This window comes from Chiloscyllium punctatum, chromosome 38 (genome assembly GCF_047496795.1).
Source record: "Chiloscyllium punctatum isolate Juve2018m chromosome 38, sChiPun1.3, whole genome shotgun sequence".
Lineage (NCBI taxonomy): Eukaryota > Metazoa > Chordata > Chondrichthyes > Orectolobiformes > Hemiscylliidae > Chiloscyllium > Chiloscyllium punctatum.
The window spans coordinates 63,615,750-63,641,381 of NC_092776.1; the positions used below are offsets into that span (position 1 = coordinate 63,615,750).

The 25,632-nt window shown below is 42.6% G+C and overlaps 1 protein-coding gene across 1 annotated transcript in view; it reads right to left on the reverse strand.

Moving 5' to 3' along the window:
- The window catches only part of LOC140463675 (hexokinase-1-like), a 158,532-nt gene that overhangs the window by 107,169 nt on the left and 25,731 nt on the right, over positions 1-25,632 (reverse strand). The window contains exons 2-4 of the mRNA XM_072558016.1: positions 13,886-14,034; positions 13,680-13,799; positions 10,496-10,591 (exon numbers count right to left, since the gene is read on the reverse strand). Of these exons, the coding sequence (XP_072414117.1) occupies positions 10,496-10,591; positions 13,680-13,799; positions 13,886-14,034 (365 nt within the window). The remainder of the gene's footprint in view (positions 1-10,495; positions 10,592-13,679; positions 13,800-13,885; positions 14,035-25,632) is intronic.

Consider the following 25,632-nt stretch of genomic DNA (forward strand, 5'->3'; position numbering starts at 1 on the left):
AATTAGCACCCTCTACACTGTTCCATCAAACACACACAGAGCAGGTATAGCATGATTTAGACACAGACTAAAACTCCATCTACAGTGTCGCTATCAAACAAAAGGGATTAGATACAGAGTAAAACTCCCAAAGATCACTTCCCAGCGAATACCTCATGGAAAAGGTTCAAAATGTTAGATGGAGCCATGAAAAGTTACAGCGCATGAAAAAGGCATTCAGCTCATCATACCAGTGCCAGCTGAATAAACTAGTTGCCCATTCTAACAGGACCTGGTCCATAGCCTTGCAATGGTTCAGGGGCGTGTCCAGGGTCCTTTTAAATGAATTGTGGGTTTTGCCTCAACCACCAAACTGGACAGACACCAGTACCCTCTGGGTGAAAATATTTTTCCTCATGACTAATTCTTCTACCTCTATGCAAGGCTCTCATAATTTTCATAGAATCATGGAATCCCTAGAGTGTGGAAGCAGGCCATTTGGCCCAATAAATCCACACCAACCCTGTGAAGGTACCCCACCCACATCCATTCCTCTACATTTCTCCTGACTAATGCACCCAACCTACACATCCCTGAACACTATGGGCAATTTAGCTTGACCAATTCAATTAACCTGCACATCTTTGGACTGTGGGAGGAAACTGGAGCACCCAGAGGAAACCCACGCAGACATGGGGAGAATGTGCAAACTTCACACAGACAGTCACCTGAGGTTGGAATCGAATCCAGGTCCCTGGCACTGTGAGGTAGCAGTACTAACCACTGAGCCACCGTGCCGCTCAGTATGTACCTCAGTTAAAGTCACCCTGAGTCTTCTCCGAACTACAAAAAAAAACAACACTAGCCTATCCAATCTTTCCTTGGAATTACAATTTTCAAGCTCTATGAACATTTTTGTATCCTCTGTAAGTCTCTCTACGTTGATGATGTCCTTCTTGTGATGTGGTGGCCAGAATTGTACACAAAGTTCCAACTGTAACCTAACATATTTTAGCATTACATTCATGCTCTTGTATTCAATATTTCACCCATTGAAGAAAATTGGCTTATATCCCTTCTTTACTACCTTCACTATCTGTCCTATCACCTTCAGGTACATATGGACACACATACCAAAAGTCTCTCACTTCCTCTACTTCTCTTATTTCCCTCCCATTTATTGTGCATTCCTTGACTTTAGTCCTCCCCAGATGTATAACCTCAGACTTAAAGAATCATAGAGGTTTTGTAGCACAGAGAAAAATCCTTTGGCTCATCCCATCCTTAGCAGTGGACTATAGACTACAATGGGAAAAGTATTAGTCTAAAAGCCAAGGATTGTTGCACTTTTTAAAAGCAAATTACATAACACTCATTATTTACACAGTTGGTACAAGCAATAGGGGAAGGCTAGTTACAAACTGGAGCCAGGGGGCTGGGCATGAAGGCAGATTTGGCCAGCAATAAGTAGCCGATTGAACTGTCTAACCTGGTGACCAGTTATCAATGACTATGGCCTCCTGCCTGCCAAGAAATGTGATTGCTTGGCAGGTTATTGAACAGTTTTTGCGTGTGAACGTTCAGGTTAGAAATCATCAGACCTACAGAAGGGAAGAAGCTTTTTCCTCAACATTAAAAAACATCTCAAGACTGAAGATAGCCAACTTCCCTATCAATTACAGTAAGCCATGACTTTTAATTAATAATGCAAGACTCTTATAAGTGTGAAGCAGTGTTTGTGCCCCTATCCTGCACTGGGAGGCCCAGGTTCAAGTCCCACCTGCTCCAGAGGTGTGTTATAAAATGAGGTGAAAGAAAAGTAAAAATGTGAATTAGTCAACTTGTTCCTCCTGCAAGCAACTGAAAGTACTTGGAGAAACATGACCAAGAAATAAGATTCTAATCAGTAAAAGGATTGTCTCAAAGTGGGGTGGCTCAGTGGTTATCACTGCTGCCTCACAGCACCAGGATCCCAGGTTCAATTCCAGCCTCGGGCAGACTGTCTGTGTGGAGTTTGCACATTCTCCCCGTGTCTGCGTGGGTTTGCTCCAATTTCCTCCCATCATCCAAAGACGTACAGGCCAGGTAAATTGGCCATACTACATTGCCCATAGTGCTAGGTGCATTAGTCAGAGGGAAATGGATCTGGGTGGGTTACTCTTTGGAGGGTTGGTGTAGGACCTGATTCTACACTGTAGGGAATCTAATCTAATGAAAGTCTCTGTAGACAGGGATCACTCAACTGACTGCTTTTCCAGTCTTCCCCTTCATCCTTAACTCCCGTGTTATTTTGACTGCATGCTGATATGTGCATGTGGAGGTGAGGAATTTGTAAGTGGATTAGAATTTTAAGTCATAGATTTCAATGTGGCTTACAATTGTCCGTTAAATATATTTATCTGTAATAAATAGCAATGTTTCTTGTTAAGTACTAAAACCTAGTCCATGCTTTCTGTCAACTTGTCTTTTAAAGGTAGTTGATTGAGGAATTCTATATGCTTTGTAAAATCATTCAATTTTGAGATGATTCCAGGAATTAGCAGGGTTTGATTTCAGCACACTACCCCAGTAAGTATAATAACTTTCGTATTGGTCTTCATTCTTTCAGATGATACTCAACTGTGTGAAATTAATATTGATAGTAATGAAACTACTCATATTAATGTTTTTAAACATGATATTTCAGGTAGAATTTGGAAGCATAAAAATAGCTAGATCGTGATCTACAAGATATATATTTAGAGACCTTGGGGAAATGGAATAGGTACTTAGGAGACTTTTGCACATATCATTAAAACTCTTTGCACTTTAGAGTCTGTAGCCTGGAAAGGCAAGAGTGAGACCCGCAGCAAACTGACAATGGCATCATGGTACAATTAAGGTTGGGGAAGGAGAATAAAAAGGTAGTGATGGTAGAGGGCGATATAATTAGAAGGACAGATACTGACCCATGTAATTGCGAGCATGTCCTGAAGGCTGTGTTATCTAGACGGTGCTAAGGTCTGGGATAACTCCTCTTGCCTGGAGAGGAACTTGCATTGGGAGGGGAAGGATTTAGTTATTGGCAGACATGTTGATAGCAATGGCATTGATAGAACTAGAAAGGGACTTCTGCTGAAAGACTTTGAACAGTTAGGAGCTAAATCAAAACACAGAACCTCCAATGTAATAGTCTTTACATTACTATTTGAATCATAGGCAAAAATTCAAAGTTTAATAGGGGTTTCAATTCATGGAGCACTGACCAGTCCTTTCAGTACATTCAGGCTCTTTATTCTTCTTACCAAAGTGGACATGCTCACATTGATTACCCAACACTCCATCTGCCAAGTTTTTGCCCAACTATCCAGCCGTTGATAGATTGTATATCATTGTGGCCCATGCACTATCCTGTGGCACTTCACAGGTTACAAACTGTTAGCCTGAAAGAGGCCCATCTATCCCAGCCCCCTGTGTTGTATTCATTAGCCTATCCTCTCTCCATGCTAATATATCATCCCTAACACCATGAGCATCTGGTATGTGGCATTTTATCAAACGTCTTTTGGAAATTACACTGACTGTTTCCTTTTTACCGTTCTGCAACTTGACCCCAAGGAACTCTATTAATCCATCAAACCAAATTTCTCTTTCATACAATCATCCTGGTCTGCCTGACTGATGAGAAATACAGACAATCTCTTCAGCAGCGGGAGTCAAAGGAGGGTGAGCCAGGAGGCAGCTGGGAAGGTAAATTAGAATATGAATTGTGAATCAGCAGAGTGAAGGCTGAACAGGAGTGGAAATGGACTTGGGGACTGCTGGGCATTTGGGCTGTGGCTAAACCCAAGACACTACTTACCCATCTATCCTCTTCCTCCAACTAAAACAAAAGACACTGTGCTGAGGGTTGGTAAGGTAAGGATTTTTAAAATGCCTTTTGGCAAGTTAGAGCAGGAGGCAAGTTGGAGGCTAGGGCAGTTACATGTTCCTCTTGCAGGATGAGGGAGGTAAGGGGCACCACTGATGTCCCTGCTGACTTCACCTACGAGAAGTGCACTCAACTCCAGCTCCTCACAGGCCGCATTAGGGAAATGGAACTGGTGCTGGATGATCTTCAGATCATCCGGGAGGCTGAGGGGGTGATAGAGAGGAGTTAGAGGGAGGTAGTCACACCTAAGTTACAGGAAAAAGGTGGCTGGGTGACATTATAAAGGGAATAGTCAGTCAGTGCCGTGTGACCATCCGTTCAATAATGAGTATTCTGCTTTGGATACTGTTGGGTCAGGCCAAAGTTGGGCCTTTGGATACTCTTGGGCCAGGGGAAAGCCACAGCGGCCAGGTCTCTGGCACTGAGCTTGGCTCTGTGGCTCAGAAGGGAAAGGGGGAGAATAGGAGAGTGATAGTGATTGGAGATTCAATGGTTAGAGGAACAGACAGGAGATTCTGTGGTCGCGAACGAGACTCCCGAATATTATGTTGCCGCCCGGGTGCCAGGGTCAGGGATTGAATCTCAGATTGAGTCCACAGGATTCTTAAGGGGGATGGAGAGCAGCCAGAAGTCGTGGTAAACATCAGTACCAATGACATAGCTAAGACAAGGGATAAGGACCTGAAAAGTGAATATATGGAGTTAGGTTGGAAGCTAAAATGCAGAACGAGCAGAGAAGTAATCTCAGGATGGCTACTGGTGCCACGGGCTAATGAGGTGAGGAACAAAGAGCAAGTGCAGCTGAACACGTGGCTGCAGAGCTGGTGTAGGAGGGAGGGCTTCAGAGATATGGATCATTGGGATACCTCCTGAGGAAGGTGGGACCTGTACAGGAGGTTTGCTCTTCAGGAGTGCTTAAACTAGTTTGGCAGGGGATGGGAACCAGAGCTATGGATCAGAGAATGGGGTAGCTGGTGAACGGGCAGATGCAGCATGCAGAGAGTCTGGGTGGAAGAATAGAGAGTTGATAGAGCAAAGTTGCAGTCAGTGTGATGGATTGACGTGTGTCTATTTTAACGCAAGAAGTGTCAGGAATAAGGGTGATAAACTTACAACATGGATCACTACATGGAGCTACGATATCACAGGGGAAGGAAAGGTTGTTGGATGTTCCGGGATTTAGATGTTTCCAAGGGAATAGGGAGGGAGGTTGAAAAGGTAGGGCAGTGGCATTGCTAATCAGGAATAGTATCATAGCTGCAGGAAGGGAGGGAGTTCAGGAAGGTTTGTCTAATGAGTCGTTATGGGTGGAAGTCAGAAATAGGAAAGGAGCAGTCCCATTAATGGGAGATTTCTATTCACACCCCCATCGCCCACACTCCACTCCACTCCACCCCCCCCCCCACCCCCCCCACCCCCCAATATCAACAGAGACACAGAGGAGCAGATTTAGAAAAGTGCTGAAGTAATAGGGTTGTTATCATGGTCTCTCCAACTTCCATAATTTTAATTGGAATCTTCTTGGTGCAAATAGTTTGGATGGAACAGTTTTTGTCAGATGTGTCCAGGAAGGATTCCTGACTCAATATGTAGATAGGCTGACTAGAGGGGAGGCCATACTGGATTTAGTGCTTGGCAACGAACCAGGCCAAGTGTCAGATCTCTTGGTGGGGGAGCATTTTGGTGATGAAGATCACAACTCCATGACCTAAATTGGAGAAAGGCCAATTTTTCGGTATTAGGCAAGAACTTTCAAAAGCTGATTGGACGCAGATGTTCACAGGTAAAGGGATGGCTGGAAAATGGGAAGCCTTCAGAAATGAGATAACAAGAATCCAGAGAAAGTATATTCCTGTCAGGGTGAAAGGGAAGGCTGGTAGGTATAGGGAATGCTGGATGACTAAAGAAATTGAGGGTTAGGTTAAAAAAAAGAAGGAAGCATATGTCAGGTATAGACAGGGTAGATCGAGTGAATCCTTAGAAGAGTATAAAGAAAGTAGGACTATACTTAAGAGGGAAATCAGGAAGGCAAAACGGGGACATGAGATAGCTTTGGCAAATAGAATTAAGGAGAATCCAAAGGGGTTTTACAAATATATTAAGGACAAAAGGGTAACTAGGGAGAGAATAGGGCCCCTCAAAGATCAGCAAGGTGGCCTTTGTGTGGAGCCGCTGAAAATGGGGGAGATACTAAATGAATATTTTGCATCAGTATTTACTGTGGAAAAGGATATAGAAAATATAGACTGTAGGGAAATAGATGGTGACATCTTACAAAATGTCCAGATTACAGAGGAGGAAGTGCTGGATGTCTTGAAATGGTTAAAAGTGGATAAATCCCCAGGACCTGATCAGGTGTACCCGAGAACTCTGTGGGAAGCAAGAGAAGTGATTGCTGGGCCTCTTGCTGAGATATTTGTATCATCGATAGTCACAGGTGAGGTGCCGGAAGACTGGAGGTTGGCAAATGTGGTGCCACTGTTTAAGAAGGGCGGTAAAGACAAGCCAGGGAACTATAGACCGGTGAGGCTGACCTCAGTGGTGGGCAAGTTGTTGGAGGGAATCCTGAGGGACAGGATGTACATGTATTTGGAAAGGCAAGGACTGATTAGGGATATTCAACATGGCTTTGTGTGTGGGAAATCATGTCTCACAAACTTGATTGAGTTTTTTGAAGAAGTAACAAAGAAGATTGATGAGGGCAGAACAGTAGATGTGATCTATATGGACTTCAGTAAGGCGTTCAACAAAGTTCCCCATGGGAGAATGATTAGCAAGGTTAGACCTCATGGAATACAGGGAGAACTAGCCATTTGGCTACAAAACTGGCTCAAAGGTAGAAGACAGAGGGTGGTGGTGGTGGAAGGTTGTTTTTCAGACTGGACGCCTGTGACCAGTGGAGTGCCACAAGGATCGGTGTTGGGCCCTCTAGTTTTTGTCATTTACATAAATGATTTGGATGCGAGCATAAGAGGTACAGTTAGTAAGTTTGGAGATGACACCAAAATTGGAGGTGTAGTGGACAGCGAAGAGGGTTACTTCAGATTACAACAGGATCTGGACCAGATGGGCCAATGGGCTGAGGAGTGGCAGATGGAGTTTAATTCAGATAGATGCGAGGTGCTGCATTTTGGGAAAGCAAATCTTAGCAGAACTTATACACTTAATGGTAATATCCTAGGGAGTGTTGCTGAACAAAGAGACCTTGGAGTGCAGGTTCATAGCTCCTTGAAAGTGGAGCCGCAGGTAGATAGGATAGTGAAGGCGGTGCTTGGTATGCTTTACTTTATTGGAGTATTGAGTACAGGAGTTGGGAAGTCATGTTGCGGTTGTACAGGACATTGGTTAGGCAACTGTTGGAATATTGCATGCAATTCTGGTCTCCTTCCTATCAGAAAGATGTTGCGAAACTTGAAAGGGTTCAGAAAAGATTTACAAGGATGTTGCCAGGGTTGGAGGATCTGAGCTACAGGGAGAGGCTGAATAGGCTGGGGCTGTTTTCTCTGGAGCATCGGAAGCCGAGGGGAGACCTTATAGAGGTTTACAAAATTATGAGGGGCATGGATAGGGTAGATAGACAAAGTCTTTTCCCTGGGGTCAGGGAGTCCAGAACTAGAGGGCATAGGTTTAGGGTGAGAGGGGAAAGATATAAAAGAGACCTAAGGGGCAACCTTTTCACACAGAGAGTGGTACTTGTATGGAATGAGCTGCCAGAGGATGTGGTGAAGGCTGGTACAATTGCAACATTTAAAAGGCATTTGGATGGGTATATGACTAGGAAGGGTTTGGAGGGATATGGGGCAGGTGCTGGCAGGTGGGACTAGATTGGGTTGGGATATCTGGCCAGCATGGACGGGTTGGACCGAAGGGTCTGTTTTCATGCTGTACATTTCTATGACTCTGTGACTCTATGACCATTACTATAGTCATGGAGAGAGAAAGGAGCAGACTATTTGGGGAAGTATTCGCTACTGAGAGGACCTTGCTGTTTATGAAGACAATGTGAAACAGGCTGATATACTCGAACAGGTTGATGTTAAGAAGGATGATGTGCTGGAAATTTTGAAAAACATGAGGATAGATAAGTCCCCTGGGCCAGATGGGATATAGCCAAGATTATTGCAGGAAGCAAGGGAAGAGATTGCTGCATCTTTGGTGGTAATCTTTGCATCCTCACTATCCATTGGAGTAATTTTAGATGATTGGAGGGTAACAAATGTTATTCCCCTGTTCAAGAAAGGGAATCGGGATAGTCCTGGGAATTACAGACAAGTCAATGGGAGGAAAATTATTGAGTGGATTCTGACAGACAAGATTTATGATTATTTGGAAAAGCATAGCTTGATTAGAGATAGTCAGCATGGTTTTGTGAGGGGCAGGTCATGCCTTACAAGCCTTACTGAATTCTTCAAGGATGTGACAACACACATTGATGAAGGTAGAGCAGTGGGTGTGGTGTACAAGGATTTTAGCAAGGTTCCCCATGGTAGGCTCATTCAGAAAGTAAGGAGGCATAGGATACAGTGAAATTTGGCTGTCTGGGTACAGAATTGGCTGGCCCGTAGAATACAGAAGGTGGTACTCGATGGGAAGTACTCAGCCTGGAGCTCAGTGACCAGTGGTGTTCGGCATGATCAGTGGTGTTCTGGGACCAATGCTCTTTGTGATTTTTGTAAATGACTTGGATGAGGAAGTGGAAGGGTGGGTTTATAAGTTTGCTGATGACACAAATTTTGGTGGAGTTATGGATAGTGTGGAGGGCTGTTGTAAGTCCCTACTGTACATTGACAGGATGCAGAGCTGGGCTGATAAGTGACAGATGGAGTTCATTTGGAAAAGTATGAAATGATTAATTTTGGAAGGTCAAATGTGAATGCAGATTACAGGGTTAAAAGCAGAATTCTTGGCAGTGTAGAGGAACAGAGGGATCTTTGGCTCCATGTCCATAGATCCCTCAAAGTGCCACCCAAGTTGATAGGATTGTTAGTAAGGTGAGTTGGCTTTCATTAGCAGGTGGAATGAGTTTGAGAGCCATGAGGTTATGCAGCAGCTTTATAAAGCCCTGGTTAGACTACACTTGGAATATTGTGCTCAGTTAAGGTCACCTCATTATAGGAAGGATGTGGAAGCTTTAGAGAGGGTGCTGAGGAGATTTACCAGGGTGCTGCGTGAACTGGAGGGCATGTCTAATGATGTAAAGTTGAGAGAGCTAGGGCTTTTCTCATTGCAGTGAAGAAGGATGAGAGGTGACTTGATGGAGGTATACAAGATGATGAAAAGCATAGACAGAGTGGATAACCATAGACTTTCTCTCTAGGTGGAAATTTCTGTCATGTGAGGGCAAATTTTAAGGTGATTGGAGAAAGGTTTAGGGAAGATGTCAGAGGTCAGTTCTTTACACAGAGAGTGGTGGGTGCATGGAATGCACGGCCAGCAGTGGTAGTAGAGACATTTAAGGGACTCTTGGATCGGCACATAGATGATGGTAATATGATGGTTATGCTGGTTAGTTTGATCTTAGAGTAGGATGAAAGGTTGGCACATCACGAAGGGCCAAAGGGTCTGTAATGTGCTGTGCTGTTCTATATTGTATATTCTGTGTTTTACACTCGTCTGGATTGGAACCCAGGCCCCATGGCCCAGAGGTAAAGGACCTACCACTGTCCCTCAAAAACCCTCTTTTGCTAATTGAATTGTGATTTCCTAAATAGCCTATCACCATTTATCACCACCTCCTGAACAATGGATTCCAGCACTCACTCAAATTGTTTCCTAATTCTGCGTGCCTCTTTTCTTGAAATGCATTTTATGTGTGCAGTTTTCCAGTCCACTAGTACCTTTTCAGAATTAACAGCATTTTGGGTTATAATAAATACATCCACTGTCTCTACAGACACTTGCCTTAAGAACCGATAATGTTGGCCATCTTGAGTGGCCTGTCAGTCCATAGTCCCATTCTTACCTTTTCTGAAATGGTCATGAATTGTCTTTTTTTCCTAATTTTCGAGTTTTTTCTGTGTCTTCTACTGTGAAAGCAGATACTAAATAGTTGTAATTCTCTGCCATGTCCTTGTTGCAGTCTCATCATTTAAGGGCCAAAGCCTACTTTATCTGCTCACTTCCTTTTTATATACATTGTCAGAAGAATGCCTCTTAATGCAATATTATAACACTTGCTCCATACCACAGAGTGTACTACAGTGAAGGTGAGCGACTGTGGAAGATGAGTGTGGATGGTTTGAGAGGAGAATTGGTTGGGCAGTGGATGGTATTGGCAGTAGTAGGTAAGGAATTGAATGGGTTGGACACTGGGTTGCACAGTGGGCAGTAGAAGGATCTTTCAGGTTCTGCTCTCAGTCAGGATCTGTCAGTACAAGCTTTTTTTTAGCTCACTTCACTCCCTCTTCATTTACTTTGAATTTTACCCATTGTCCACTCAGTAAATATAAAACTAGTTCCTCAGGAAAGTAGAAACTTACTTGAGAACGGAGCCTGATATATCAAAGTAAATGTAAGAATGTTAGGCCTGCTGTCCACACTCACTATGGCTGATCTGCAGATGGATTTCATAAAAGTAAAACATATTTAAACTTAAGTTAAACTTACCCCACGTCTTGAAATTGCTTCACGTAATAAAGCGACAACATCTAATCCTTGTACTCCTTTCACAAAGAATCCTTTACTCCATGAAATAAGAATACCCTGCATAGGAAAATGATCAGATGTAAGAAATAGAACATTTTCATCACTCCTTTTGTGTGCTTTAATGAGCAGCATCGACTCTCCTTATCCTTTGTTTGCTCTCCTTTCCTCAAAGGATAGTCAGACCATCTGTCAATCTCATTCAGCTGTCTGGAACTCCCAGCTAACAGACACTTCTGAAGCCTGGCTGCTTCTGGGTGAGCTCTTCAACAACAACTTGCCAGCACTGCCCAGTATTCAGCGTTTGCTTGAAATTGCCCATGAGGAACATATTCATCCATCTGTGTCAGCAATGAAAATTCCCAATTTAAAAAAAGACTTAGAAAGGATCATCGAAAGCTTACAGTGTGGAAAGAGACATTTGACCTATCTAATCCACATTAACCCCTCTAAAGAGCATTCCACCAGACCCACACCACTCCTCCCTATTCCTATAACCCCACATTTGCCATGACTAATCCACCTAGCCTGCACATCCCTGGATTCTATGGACAATTTAGCATGGCCAATTCACCTAAGCTGCAAAGCTTTGGACTGTAGGAGGAAACCGGAGCACCTGGAGGGAACACATGCAGACACGGAGACAATGTGTAAACTCCACACAGACAGACAGTCAGCCAAGACTGGAATCAAGCCCTGGTCCCTGGTGCAGTGTGATCTCGGAGTCACCACGCAGCCCTAGGTTCTATAAGTGCGATTTTTTGCTTAAAGTATCAAATGTCTTCCCAGGCCTGGCCAATATAACTTTCAGGAGATTATCCCAATCTCTATTTCCTATTTGATCTGACACAGAAATTAAATAACATTGAGGGTTGCATCACGGATGGTAAGGTCAACTTAAGAACTTGCAGGTGGTGGTGCGCCTATGTATCTGCAGTGAGTGGGCAAACATTTGGCAGATTTGGGAGAGCAAGTATTTCTTCACTTGGCAGGTAGAACAGAAAAGTAGTACAGTGTAAATGATTTAAATAGAGAAATTTAAATAGAGATCTGGGTGTTCTGATGCATGAATCCAAAAATATTAGCATGCAGTCTCAGCAAGTGTTTAGGAAAGCAATCTTTGTGGAAAAGGAAAATGGAGTATAGAATAAGTCTTGTTATAATGTATATTGGTGAGATTGTATTGGAGTATTGCATACAGTTTTAGTAAAGTGGGACAGGGTTACATTGAAAGCAGTGCAAACATTTTTGAGAGATAAGGAAAGGTTAAGCAGGTTGGACCAATACTCGTTGATATTTAGAAGAATGTGATATGGCTTTGATGAAACAGATAAGATTCTGAATGGAGTCGACAGGATGGATGTGGAGAGGATGTTTCCTCTGGTGGGGGCACAGTTTAACAATGAGGGCTGTCGCATTTAAGGTTGAGATGAGAATCTTTTTTTGATTAGTGCCTTGTCAGTCTTTGGAATTCTCTTTCCCAGACCGTCATAGAGGCTGGCTCATTTAATATAATGAAGGCTGATTGAGGGAGAGAAAGTTGGTTAATGAAGGAGCAAAGGGTCATCGTGGACAAAGCATTTGAACACGGACTGCTTCAGTATGTGAGGAGTTGTGAATGGTATGGAACATAGTGCAATCATTAGCAAACATCCCGCTTCTGACCTTATAATGGAGGGCAGGTCATTGATGAAGCAGCTGTAGATGGTTGGGCCTAGGAAACTACCCCGAGGAACTGCTGCAGAGATGTTGTGGAGCTGAGATGACTGATCTCCAACAACCAAAGCCATCTTACTGCGTGTTAAGTACGACTCCAACCAGTGGAGAGTTTCCTCCAATAGGCATTGATTTCAGTTTTGCGAGGGCTCCTTGATGTCATTCTTACCTCACCTCCCGAACTCAAGCCTTTTATCCATGTTTAGAATTTACGAACCAGAAGCAGGAGCAGACCATTCAGCCCCTTGAACCTGCTCTGCCATTTAATATGACCATGGCTGATCTTATCTTGGCCTCAACACAATTTTCCTGCCTGCTCTCCATAACCTAAGTTTAAATCAAATTTTAATGAAGCTGAGTGGCTTTCTCAGAAACTAAACTTAGAGTTGGTGAATAGGGTTGTTGCTGAGTAAGTGCTGCTTTACTTGCTGCCAATTAAACATGCCATTACTTTACGTTTATGGAAAGAGATGGATGGGACTGTATTTGACTGAATTGGATTTGTTCTGCTTTATGAGGATGGAACATGTGCCTGGACAACTTCCCACAGTGAAGGGTAGCTGCTGACCCTGGATATCACTGACTGGATCTTGTCATTAATGCAGTCAAACACCGAAACACTGTCTCTGCTGACTGGAAAGTTCCCACGTGAAATGAGTTTGAGCAACTCATATTAATAATAAATCCTGGAGCAGAATTGAGACTGAGCCTAGAATGGCTTACAGATATTACTCAGCTAGTCCTCAGGAGGGTTAGTATCAAAAGTCAAAAAAGACAAAAGACCAACATAATCAAGAGCAAATTTCACAGTGTTAAAACAAAATTACCTCGAGTGGATAAAGAAACTGACATAAATTCACCTAACTACAGGTTAGCTGGAGTGTCTGGCTGCAAATTGTGCCTCAGCAGCTCAAGGCCAAAGGCTATGGTGATGGCAAGGCAGGGTCTTGAAGGTCCTTGGAGCCCAGGATGAATTGAAGAGGCTTTGTGTAGCACAAGCAGGGCCTTCACCAGTTGTGCACATCACAGCAGGTTTGCTCTAAGCAGAATGTCTAAGTGCAGCATGAGTAAAGTACACTGCAATTCAACAAAGAAAGTATTTATTGACTTTAGGGGCAATTACCAAAAGCAAGTTATGAATGGAACTTTCAGTCGTAGCATTAACATATTTTGGACAATGCAGTTGGTTGCCTCCATGTTAATTGTGGACAGTGTAAGGGACAGTGAAGATTTTGGATCTGTCAAATTGAGGCATCTGATAAACCTAGAAACTAGACTCAATGGCTTGCGATTAGGAGTGGGACTAGTCTGGTTTCCCCATGCTTTTGTGACATCAGTGTAGCAAGGAGCTGTACTAATCACCGTTTCTCACAACCCATGGTGCTGTGGAGTGACCAAAAAACTGAATCCCCTCCTCACTGTTGACTCTCACCTCATCCAGTTTGCTCTGTCTGCAAGGGAAGGAAAATGTGAAGCCAAGTGGAAGCTTTTTATCTTTTAGTTTCTGTTTCTCAATGAAATCTCCCAGGCATTCAGCGATGTAATCAAAAAACTGGGGAAACAAATGGTAAAATTGAGTGGTGTGAATTTCTCAGTCTGGATCTGCTTTAGTTAAAAGCATTGAATGAATGTAGTTACCTGTTGACTGTTTTCATGTTTCATATGTTCAGTCATGGGATAATTCTCACTGGATATGTGGACAACTTGCCGTCCATCTTCTGACACCTTCACCCTTAACACACGGAAAATGGAACCTCCGAGATCCAAAGCTAAAAACTCTCCTTTTTCTGAAAGAAGATGTATAGTCTGGCATTTAGCAAAGAATTAAGAAGGATCGACTGAACATAATTTATATTAATAAGAAAGTTATTGGAGAAGTTAATGGGACTGAAAATCAAAAAGTCCCCTGGAGTCTAACAGGACTGGTGTGCAGCCATCCTGGTTGCATTGATAATCCATAAATTCCACATTCCTTGGCCTGATTCCACCACCAAATATATCTGTCCTGCCTCTCCACCTTCAACCTTCTCCAAAGAGAACAGTCTAATGCATCCAATTTACTGCAGTTCCTCAGTCCTGAAACTATCGTTTTGGCACCCTCTCTGTTGTCTTCACATATCTTTCCTAAAGTGTCCCCAAAATTTAGTTGAGGTGGAAGTAGTGTTTTATGAAGGTTCACTATAACCTCCCAAGATTTTTACTGTATATATCTGTTTAAAAATCAAAGGATCTCAGATGCTTTATTGACCTGCCGTACCACAACAAACCATTAGAACACATTTTATTTGTGTATATCCTTGTGCTTCTACAACAATTTTGGAATTGTACCTTTTGTTTTAAATTACTTTACCACATTCCTTTAATCAAAGTAATTTACCTCACATTCCTATACATGAAATTTATCCATTCCAGTGACTCTGTGTCCTTTTGAAGTTCAATATTATCCTCACAGTTCACAAGACTTCAACATGACAAGTTATTCCCAAATTCGGAAATTGTGGCCCATGTACCAATGTCTGGTTGATTAATATTTATACATTTCTATTTTTCTATATTCTTGATTGTGGCCAGAATTGGGAAAAAGAACTTTTTTTAAACCAAGAATTATGGAAAGTTCTGTTGCCCTTTTTAAAAGCAAGCTACCAGCACTTATCATATGTCTTCTGCTTGCAAACAATGACATGTTTGACTCCCAGGTCACTGAACAGTTTTGTGGTATAAACAGCATGGTCAGAACTCTTCCATCCTCTGAGAACAGAGGCTGTTCTGTACCAAAACAAACCCAAAGCCTCAAGAAAGCCAGTTTATTTTCCCTCGCTAGTTGTTGTAAATTGTTACTGTTAATCAATAGTCAGAGACTTTTTAAATTGTGAACTGGTTGCTCTGTGCCTCCTCACTGGAGGTGAGCAGAAGTGAACCAGAGAGCAGCCTGGGATGGTAAGTGATATAAAAACTTACTTTGGGGAATCGGATTCTGATTCTGTGTGTTTCAACTGAGGGGGGCCTGAAAAATGATGCCACAGGAAGGCTGTGATTTGATTCGCTAATAGGGAGTCTGCCAAATTTGAATATGTTAAATTGAATCCTTGTTAAATTATTGCTTACAACTTGTGTTCAGATTGAGATAATAAGCAGAGACATATAAACAGTTAAAACATTGAAAAAAAATTCAAAACCAATTAAATAAAATAAGGTTGGAGGGTCAGGCAATGTGTCGTTCCTGCATGATGTGGGAGCTGATGGACTCCATTGTGGTTCCCAGTGTCTGTAGTAAATGTTTATTGCTCGAGAATCTCTGGCTCAGAGTCGATGAACTGGAGTCTAAGCTTCAAAAATTGTGAGACATCAGGGAAGGGGAGATTTACCTGGATGTTGTATTGCAGGAGACAGTCTCACCCCTTAAACTAAATAACTTGAATTTGGCCAGTGATCAGGAACAGGAGGGTGTGGCTGTGAGTGAGGCAGGTAGAGAGATCCAGGAGGTAGAGCTGCAGGACCCTCAGCCCCTGTCATTATCCAACAGGTTCACAGGTTTTGCTCCCTACGTGGATGGGAGTGGGGACTGCAGGGAGGATGAGCCGACTCACTGCAGCACTGTGGTGCAGGGAGCTATTCAAGTAGGGGGAGAGAAGAGAAGTGTCATTGTAATTGGGGATAGTATAGTTAGAGGCATAGACGCTCATCTCTGTGGCCAGGATCAAGAGTCTGGAAGGTTGCATTGCCTACCTGGTGCTCAGGTTCGGGATATCTCATTTGGCCTGCGGAGGAACTGGAGTGGAAATGGAAAGATCCAGTGGTTGTGGTCCACGTAATAGATAAAACTAGGGCAGAGGTTCTGCTAAGGGAGTAATAATAGCTAGGAGCTAAATTTAAAAAGCGGAACCTAAAATCTTTGGATTACTACCTAAGCCACAAGTTAATTGGCACAGGATCAATAAGATTAAGCAGGTAAATGTGTGGCTCAAAGTTTGGTGTGGGAGAAATGGGTTTGAATTCATGGGACATTGGCACCAGTACGAGGGAGGAAGGGACCTGTTCCGACCGGATGGTCTTCATCTGAATTGTGCTGGGACCAGAATTCTAGCAAATCACATAACTAGGGCTGTAGACAGGGCTTTAAACTAAATTGCTTGGGGGTGTGGGGTGGGGTTGGGACCGGATGGGGAATGGTTCAGTTGTAGGGGACATTAGAAAACCCAAATTAAAGGAGGAGGTAAGAGTGCAGGTTAGCGATGCGATGGATGGTTACCACACAGTAAAAGGTAAGGGATAGAAGAAGTGATGCAGTAAGGAATATTAAAAAAAAGTAGGGAAATTTATCAGTAGAACAAACTTAAAAATGTTGTATCTGAATGCACAAAGCATTCAAAATAAAATTAATGAGTTAATGGTGCAAATAGAAACAAAGGGGTATGATTTGGTATTGATTACAGAGGCATGATTACAAGAAGACCAGGTCTGGGAATTGAATATCTAAGGGTGCTCAGCATTTTGGAAAGATAGACTAAAAGGAAAAGGAGGTGGTGTAACATTGCAGGTGAAGGAAGGGATCAGTGCTATAATGAGAAATTAAATAAGCACAGGAGCTCCATAAGACCATAAGACCATAAGACATAGGAGTGGAAGTAAGGCCATTCGGCCCATCGAGTCCACTCCGCCATTCAATCATGGCTGATGCGCATTTCAGCTCCACTTGCCAGCATTCTCCCCGTAGCCCTTAATTCCTCTAGACAACAAGAACCTATCAATCTCGGCCTTGAAGACATTTAGCGTCCCGGCTTCCACTGCACTCCGTGGCAATGAATTCCACAGGCCCACCACTCTCTGGCTGAAGAAATGTCTCCGCATTTCCGTTCTGAAATGACCCCCTCTAATTCTAAGGCTGTGTCCACGGGTCCTAGTCTCCTCGCCTAACAGAAACAATTTTCTAGCATCCACCTTTTCAAAGCCATGTATTATTTTGTACGTCTCTATTAGATCTCCCCTTAATCTTCTAAACTCCAACGAATACAATCCCAGTATCCTCAGCCGTTCCTCATATGCTAGACCTGTCATTCCAGGGATCATCCGTGTGAATCTCCGCTGGACACGTTCCAGTGCTCGAGTTGTGGAATCAGTGTGGGTAGAAATAAGAAATAGCAAAGGGAAGATATACTTGGTAGGAGTATATCTTTAGGTCCACAAACAATAGTTCTTACAATGGGGCACAGTATAAACCAGGAACTATTAGAGGTTTGCAAGAAAATCATGGGTGATTTCAATGTGCACATAGATTGGAAGAATCAAATTGGCAAGGGAAGCCTGCAGACCGAATGTATTAGAGGTTGTTTCTTGGAGCAGTACGTTGTAGAACCAACCAGGGACCAGGCTACTCTGGATTTGATATTGTGTAGTGAGGAGAGATTAATTGATGACATCATAGTTAAGGATCCTCTAAGGAGTATAACCATAGTATGATATAATTCAATATTCAGTTTGGGGGTGAGAAAGTGGAGATCCACAGTAGTGTTCTGGAATTAAACAAAGGAACTTATATAGGCACGAGGACAGATTTGGCCAGAGTAGATTGGGCAGGAAGGTTAATTAGTAAGAGAGCAGATGAGCAGTAGCAGATGTTAAAGGACCTACTCAATTCCTCACAACTAAAAGATATCCCAGTGAGAAAGAAAGATGGTAAAGGGGGTAAAAATACATCCATGGCTAAACAAGGAGGTCAAGGACATATAAAATCAAAAACTAAGATATACCATATTGCAAAGGCCGGTGGCAGGCTGGAAGATTGGGAAATTTGGAGAATGTGAGTACCAGAGTTGAAAAATGTGGTGCTGGAAAAACACAGCAGGCCAGGCAGCATCCGAGGAGCGGGAGAATTGACGTTTCGGGCATAAGCCCTTCTTCCTGAAGAAGGGCTTATGCCTGAAACGTCGATTCTCCTGCTCCTCAGATGCTGCCTGGCCTGCTACATTTTTCCAGCACCATATTTTTCAAGATTGGGAAACTTCCAAACATAAATGAAGGGATACTAAAAAAAAAGCTAAGGTAAATTATGAAAGAAAACCAGAACAAAATATCAAAAAAGATAGCAAAAGCATCTCTGGGTGTATAAAAGGAAAGAGAGTCGATAAAGTGAATGTTGGTCCCTTGGAAAATGAAACTGGAGAGCTAATAGTGGGAAACACTGAAATGGCAGAGATGCTAAATCAATACTCTGCCCCAGTTTTCACAGTGGAGGACAATAGTAATGTTTCTATTGGAACGGGCGAGTCAAAGGCTATAGAAAAGGTGGAACATTGATAGGGACTCAGCAAACTAATAGGATTGAGGGCAGACAAGTCCCCAGGCATGATGGCCTATATCCTAGAGTATTCAAGGAAGTGGCGGTGGATCCAATGTTTACAATATTCCAAAATTCCCTGACACGGGAAAGGTTCCAGTGGATTGGAAAAATGCTAATTCAAAAAGAGAGGGAGGCAAAATATGGGGAATTACAGATCAATTAGTTTAACATCTGTTATTACAATTAATTATCAAGGAAGCAATGTTAGGACATTTGGACAGTTAAAACATTATCCATCAGTATGGTTTTATGAAAGGCAAATCATGTTTTATTAATTTGCTAGAGTTCTTTGAAGATATAAGGCAAAGTGGACATTGCAGATCTTGTAGATGTAATATATCTGGACTTCTGGAAGGCCTTTGATGAGGTGCCACACAAAAGGTTAATTGACAAGGTTGAATCATATGGGATTAGGGGTAATTTATTAGTTTAGCTAGATGACTGGCTGATGGACAGAAGACAGAGAGTTGTATTAAATGATTTTTTTCTGGTTGGCAAAATGTAACTAGTGTCAAGATTAAAGTGATGCTGGAAATGCACAGCAGGTCAGGCAGCATCTGAGGAGCAGGAGCCCTTCATCAGGAATGAGGCTGGAAGCATCGGGGATAGAGAGATAAATGGGAGGGGAGGAGGGTGGAGCGAATAGATGGGAAGGAAGATTGACAGGTGGGACAGGTCATGAGGATGGTTCTGAGCTGGAAGTTTGGTACTGGGGTAAAGTGGGGGGAAGGGAAATGAGGAAACTGGTGAAGTCCACATTGATGCCCTGGGGTTGAAGCATTCCGAGGCCGAAGATGAGGCGTTCTTCCTCGAGGCGTCGGGTGGTGAGGGAGTGATGGTGGAGGAGGCCCAGGACTTGCAAGCCCTCAGCAGAGTGGGAGGGGGGGTTGAAATGTTCGGCCACGGGGAGGTGGGATTGATTGGTGCGGGTGTCCCGGAGATGTTCCCTGAAGCACTCTGCGAGAAGGCGTCCAGTCTCCCCAATGTAAAGGAGACCACATCAGGAGCAACAGATGCAATAAATGACATTTGTGGAAGTGCAGGTGAAACTTTGATGGATGTGGGAGGCTCCTTTGGGGTCTTGGATGGAGGTGAGGGAGGAGGTGTGGGTCCAGGTTTTGCAATTCCTGCGGTGGCAGGGGAAGGTGAACTCTCCCTTCCAATCAGATGGAGTTTACAGTGGATAAGTGTGAGATCATGCATTTTGGTCGAAAAAATGGGAAGGCGACCCATTATCTAAAACAGACTTCGGGAGGCGCCGGTGCAGAGGGATCTGGGTATCCTTGTTCATAAGTCACAGAAAACTAGCATGCAGACACAGCAGATAATAAAGAAAGCAAACGGAATGTTGGCTTTTATAGCTAAAGGAATAGAATGTTAAGGTAAGGAAATATTGTTGCAGTGATACAAGGCATTAGTGAGACTGCATCTGGAGTACTGTGTGCAGTCTTAGTCCCCTTATTTGAGGAAAGATGTAATGGCACTGGAGGCAGTTCAGAGGAGATTCACTAGATAAGGGGTTTGTTGTATGAAGAAAGATTGAACAGTTTAGGCTGAAACTCTCTGAAATTTAGAAGAATGAGGGGAGGTCAAATTGAGGTATTCAAGATGATAAAAGGTCTGGATAAAATATACATGGAATGGATGCTTCCTCTTGTGGGTCATTATTGCTCCCCAAATTTAAAATATGAACAAAAGAGAAAACAATTGTCATAGCTTTAACTCTATTGAAATATTTAACAAAAGAATATCTTTCCATCTTTCTGCCCATCTTATTTTTTTCTCAATCATTCAATCAAAAATGGTTTCTGATAAATTGAACTTCAACTTCCTTATCTTTAATTCTTCAATTTTTCCTCCTGTTTCAACCTATGCTTTGTGGCCTTGTTACCACACAGTCAGCAAAACTGCCAGAATATACTTGCTGTAACACCTCAGTTGTCTGATTTTCCATTGGCTTTTCAACCACAAGAGGCATTACTCCAGCAGTGTTTTAGTTATAACATTATCAAGGATAAACTGTATTTCAGGAATCAAGGATTTCCCCGTTAGCCCTACCACCACTGGACTCTCCAATCTCTCTTCTCACCATGAATTCCACATAGTATGATTTTTCCTGCCGATATTCTTTCTGAATTACATATGTCTTTATCTCTCACCATCAAAGATTGACTTGCTTCCTTATCCCTTAAAATCTTCATTTCTTTACCTGCTCCTCCTGGCATACATGAGTAAACCTTACCCATGCAAGTAAATTCTTTAAATAGATCTGGCACTTTCTTCTCAACCAACTCCTGACCACCCTGTACTTTTATTTTGCACCTGTTTAGCTTCTTCTGTGCTTTCTGTTAATAAATCCCACTGACTTATTCTGCTTTCCCACACCCGTCTTCATTGTGTTTTTTTCTAAACCAGTAAAACTCTAACTTCATGTGTCCTATTTTATTTCAATAAAAACACCTGAGGTTTTTAAATTCTCTTTCTCCCTCATGGGTTTCCTTTTCATCCTGTGGTAAACTATCTACGATTTTCAATGTGATCTCCTTTTCACTACCACCTGAAGATTTCTCTTTTCCTCAATTTCTATCCCTCATAGATTGAAATTGATGTCAGAAGCCTAAATTTGATTTATGAACTGATTTATAATCATCTACCATTTCTGTCTCTAATCTTGCAGTACTAGCTCTCTGCTTTTCGACATGAGTTCTTCCTGTTTCAGGAAGTTAATTTTTTAACTCCTCCAAAATATTAGTCTCTCTAAGACTGTCACATATTTGACCTCTTTTCAATGCCCTTATCCACCTATCAAAGTTACTTTGTTTAATCTTTTCAAGCTGTATGCATGTTTGACCAAGTTCCCTCCTTAGATTCCCAAAACTGTCAGTAGGCTTCTGGCACAAGCACAAATGCACGGATGATGGCACTTTTCACCTCATCATGCTCCCCAGATACCTTCTCTGATAGTGACGCAAGCATCTCATTCGCTCTACCTACTAAATTTGTTTGAAACAACAACACCAGCATTGGCCACTTTCTCAAATGAAATGGAAAAGGTTCTACGGCCTTCTCCTTAAACCTTGGTAACACTTAGATATATTTAAACACAACCCCACTAGAACTTGACTACAATGGGTTTGCTATTCATCATTAATCTCACCATTTGCCTCTACCACTGCCATTTTAAGTCAACATTTACAGCTTCTGAAGTTCAAAACAGTCTCTTTCTCCCTTTCTTCTGCTTTAATCATCATTCAAGCTGTTTCTCTCTCTTTTGCTTTTGCCTCTCTTTTTCATTTGCCTCTAATTCAAACAGTTTCATTTGCAATTGAATTTTAGCCATTTCCAATTATTCTGATTGCAGTTCTGGTGCTTTAAAATGCTGAGCTTTCACTGCAATTATGTCTACTTTCCTCATGGGCACAGGCAACCTCAAATTCAGTTTGTCTGCTAATTCTGAAAGATTTGCCTTACCCTCCTCTGCAAATCACCCCAAGTGACAGCTTCCACAATCAGGAATCTCTTAGCCACTGAAAGAGCCAGTGATACACACGGCATACCCTGTTTAAATCAAATGAATGCAACACCTGAAAAGAGAACACTAACACGCACCACTCATTGTTTTTCAGACCAATTATTCTAAACCCAAACTAGAACTAGAGATTTCGATCTGAGCTCCCAGTTAGTTATGGATCATTCCAAAACCTATTCAAAATATCAAAGAGATAGCCTAGAAACTAACTTTTATCTTATTTAAGGCAAGTGCAAGGCATTTATTCCAGATGTGATTGAATTGTTAGTCTTTAAGCAAAACACACAGTAGTGATTGGAATGAGTGAAACTGAGGACTGCAGATGCTGGAGATCAGGGTCGAAAAGTGTGGTGCTGGAAAAGCACAGCAGGTCAGGCAGCATCCAAGGAGCAGGAGAGTCGTTGCTTCGGGCATAAGCCCTCATTAGGAATGTGGTTGGAATGAGAGCCAAGTGAATCTCATTGACTATGAGCTCATTGATTATAATTGGCCAATCAGGGAGCCATGGTTGACAGATATAAACAGGGAATTCCTGCCCCTCTTCCGGGGTTACGTTAGGGTTCGGGTGTCCTTGGAGAAGGAGCACGCGGTGTCCACCGACACCCTGGAGTTGTTCAGGGAGAGGTGGGCGCCGCAGGGAGTGGAGTGCATTATTTCCCCGTCCAACTCTATTTTGATTTAGTCCCTACCCTTCCCTTCACTGTTTTTGTTCACACAGCATTGCCCTATGGTTTGAAGGGCAGTGCTTGTCACTGGCCACTTGGGTGTTTTTCCTATCTTCCTGGTGGTGGAAATTGAATAAAGATTTGTGCACTCTGTGTCTTTCACTGTGTCTCACATCTACACACACACACACCATGGGTGCTGGGGAAAAAAATAAGCACTACCGCACTTAGGCGGTAGTGTGGGGGTTAAAAAAAAGGAAAAAGAAAGACAAAAAAAAAGAAAATAAAAAAAAAGAACAGGTGTATCTGAAAAAAAATATATAACCAGGGGATTCACACAGCATTGCCCTTTGATGTGAAGGGCAGTGCTTGTCACTAGCTACTCGGGTGTTGAAATAAAAAAAAAACGAGAAAAAAAAACAGGGAATTCCTGCCCCTCTTCCGGGGTTACGTTAGGGTTCGGGTGTCCTTGGAGAAGGAGCACGCGGTGTCCACCAACACCCTGGAGTTGTTCAGGGAGAGGTGGGCGCCGCAGGGAGTGGAGTGCATTATTTCCCCGTCCAACTCTATTTTGATTTAGTCCCTACCCTCCCCTTCACTGTTTTGCTCACACAGCATTGCCCTTTGATGAGAAGGGCAGTGCTTGTCACTGGCCACTCGGGTGTTTTTCCTATCTTCCTGGTGGTGGAAATTGAATAAAGATTCGTGCACTTTGTGTCTTTCACTGTGTCTCACACCTGCACACACACACACACCATGGGTGCTGGGGAAAAATAAGCACTACCGCAGTTAGGCGGTAGTGTGGGGGTTAATAAAAAAAAATGGAGAGAAGGGCACTGCTTGTCACTGGCCACTCGAGTGTTTTCCCTTTAAAAAAAAGAAAAGAAACAGAGAATTATTTGAAGTTTGTCCTCAATTCCCTGTAAACTGATTGAACGGTAGGGTTTGGGGCCTAACTTTGCTGCTCCTCTCCCTTGTAAAATTGCTATTGTATACAGCTGTAAATGTTAACTGTTTTTTGTAAACTGTGTTTTGTAATTGCTTAATAAAAAAATATAAACAGGAAAAAAAAATAAACAGGGAATTTGTCTCACACCTGCACACACATGGGTGCTGGGGAAAAAATAAGCACTACCACAGTCAGGCGGTAGTGTGGGGGTAAAAAAAATTATAAAAGCATCAGACATTTAAAAAAAAGAAAAAAAAGAAATGAGAAAACAAAAAATATATAAACAGGGAATTAGCATTGCCCTTTGATGTGATGAGGCACTGCTCGTCACTGGCTACTCAGGTGTTTTCTATTCTTCCTGGTGGTGGAAATTGAATAAAGATTCATGCAGCTCGTGTCTTTCACTGTGTCTCACACCTGCACACACACAACATGGGTGCAGGGGGAAAAGGATATGTGCACATGTAAATAAAGGATGACTTGGTGACAGGATACTGGAGTCATTGTAGTTATTTTAGATTAGATTCCCTACAGTGTGGAAACAGGCCCTTCAGCCCAACCAATCCACACCGACCCTCCAAAGAGTAACCCACCCAGACCCATTCCTTAATTGATGCATCTAACACTATGGGCCATTTAGCATGGCCAATTCACCTGACCTGCACATCTTTGGACTGTGGGAGGAAACCGGAGCACCCGGAGGAAACCCACACAGACACAGGGAGAATGTGCAAACTCCACATAGACAGTTGCCCGAGGTGGGAATTGAACCCGGGTCCCTGGCACTATGAGGCAGCAATGCTAACCACTGAGCCACACTTTATTCTTATAGTTTTAACCACAATTAAAATGCAAACAAAAAAGAAACAGATTGGTATAATGTTAAATCTATTGCAATACTTAACAAACAACTATATTATTTAACTACTACTCATCAATTGTTCCAATGTAGCAGCATCCCATAAACACAGCCTGGCAAGAGCAAGTTCAGCAAAACAGATTTTCTCATGTGTTATCTCCAGTCCAGGAGAAAAGAGCAGCAAAATGAGCAACCTAGCAGCAAAGAAAGAATTCAAGCTTTTAGCAAAAGCAGAGAGAGCTGTATCCAGCATCTTCAACAGGCAACTCCCAAAAATTTCCAACTTCAACTGAAAGCAGAACTAAAGCCTTAGGTCTGTGTGAACCTGACTATACACATTCATGCTTCATTTGTCCAATTGAAGAAGAAACAGTCTGGGAGCTCAAAGCTGTTTACCCACTGCTTCTGAAGCAGGCATTATGGTACCACAGACAACATGATAAACAGCAAGAACAAATCCTTCTTAAAGGCACAGTACCATCACAAGCTGGAGTAGGTCATTTGACTCATCAGGCCAGTTATGCCATTCAATATGATCATGACTGATCACTCAACTTAATACCCTGATCCTGCTTTCTCCCTATCCCCTTCGAACCCTTTAACTCTAATTCCTTCTTGATAGCCTTGTGTTTTGGCTCCAACTGCTTTCTGTTTACTCTATCTAGTCCTGTTAGATTTTTATAGGTTTCTATAAGATAGCCCACCTTGTTCTTCTGAACCTCTGTGAATATAGAACATAGACCAGGAACAGACACTGTCTGTGCCAACTATTTCCACCCTAAACTAATCCCACCTACCTGCATATGGTCCATATCCCTCTATTCTCTGCCAGTTCATGTGTCTGTTTAAATGCCTCTTAAACATGACTATTGTAGCTACTTCTACCACCTCCCCGGCAGCACATTCCAGGTACTATTCTCTGTGCAAAAACAAACTTGCCTCTCACATCTCTCAAACTGCACGCCCTCGCCTTAAACCTATGCCACTGGTATTTGACGTTACCACCTTGGGAAAAAAAGACTCTGACCATCCACCCTACCCAATCC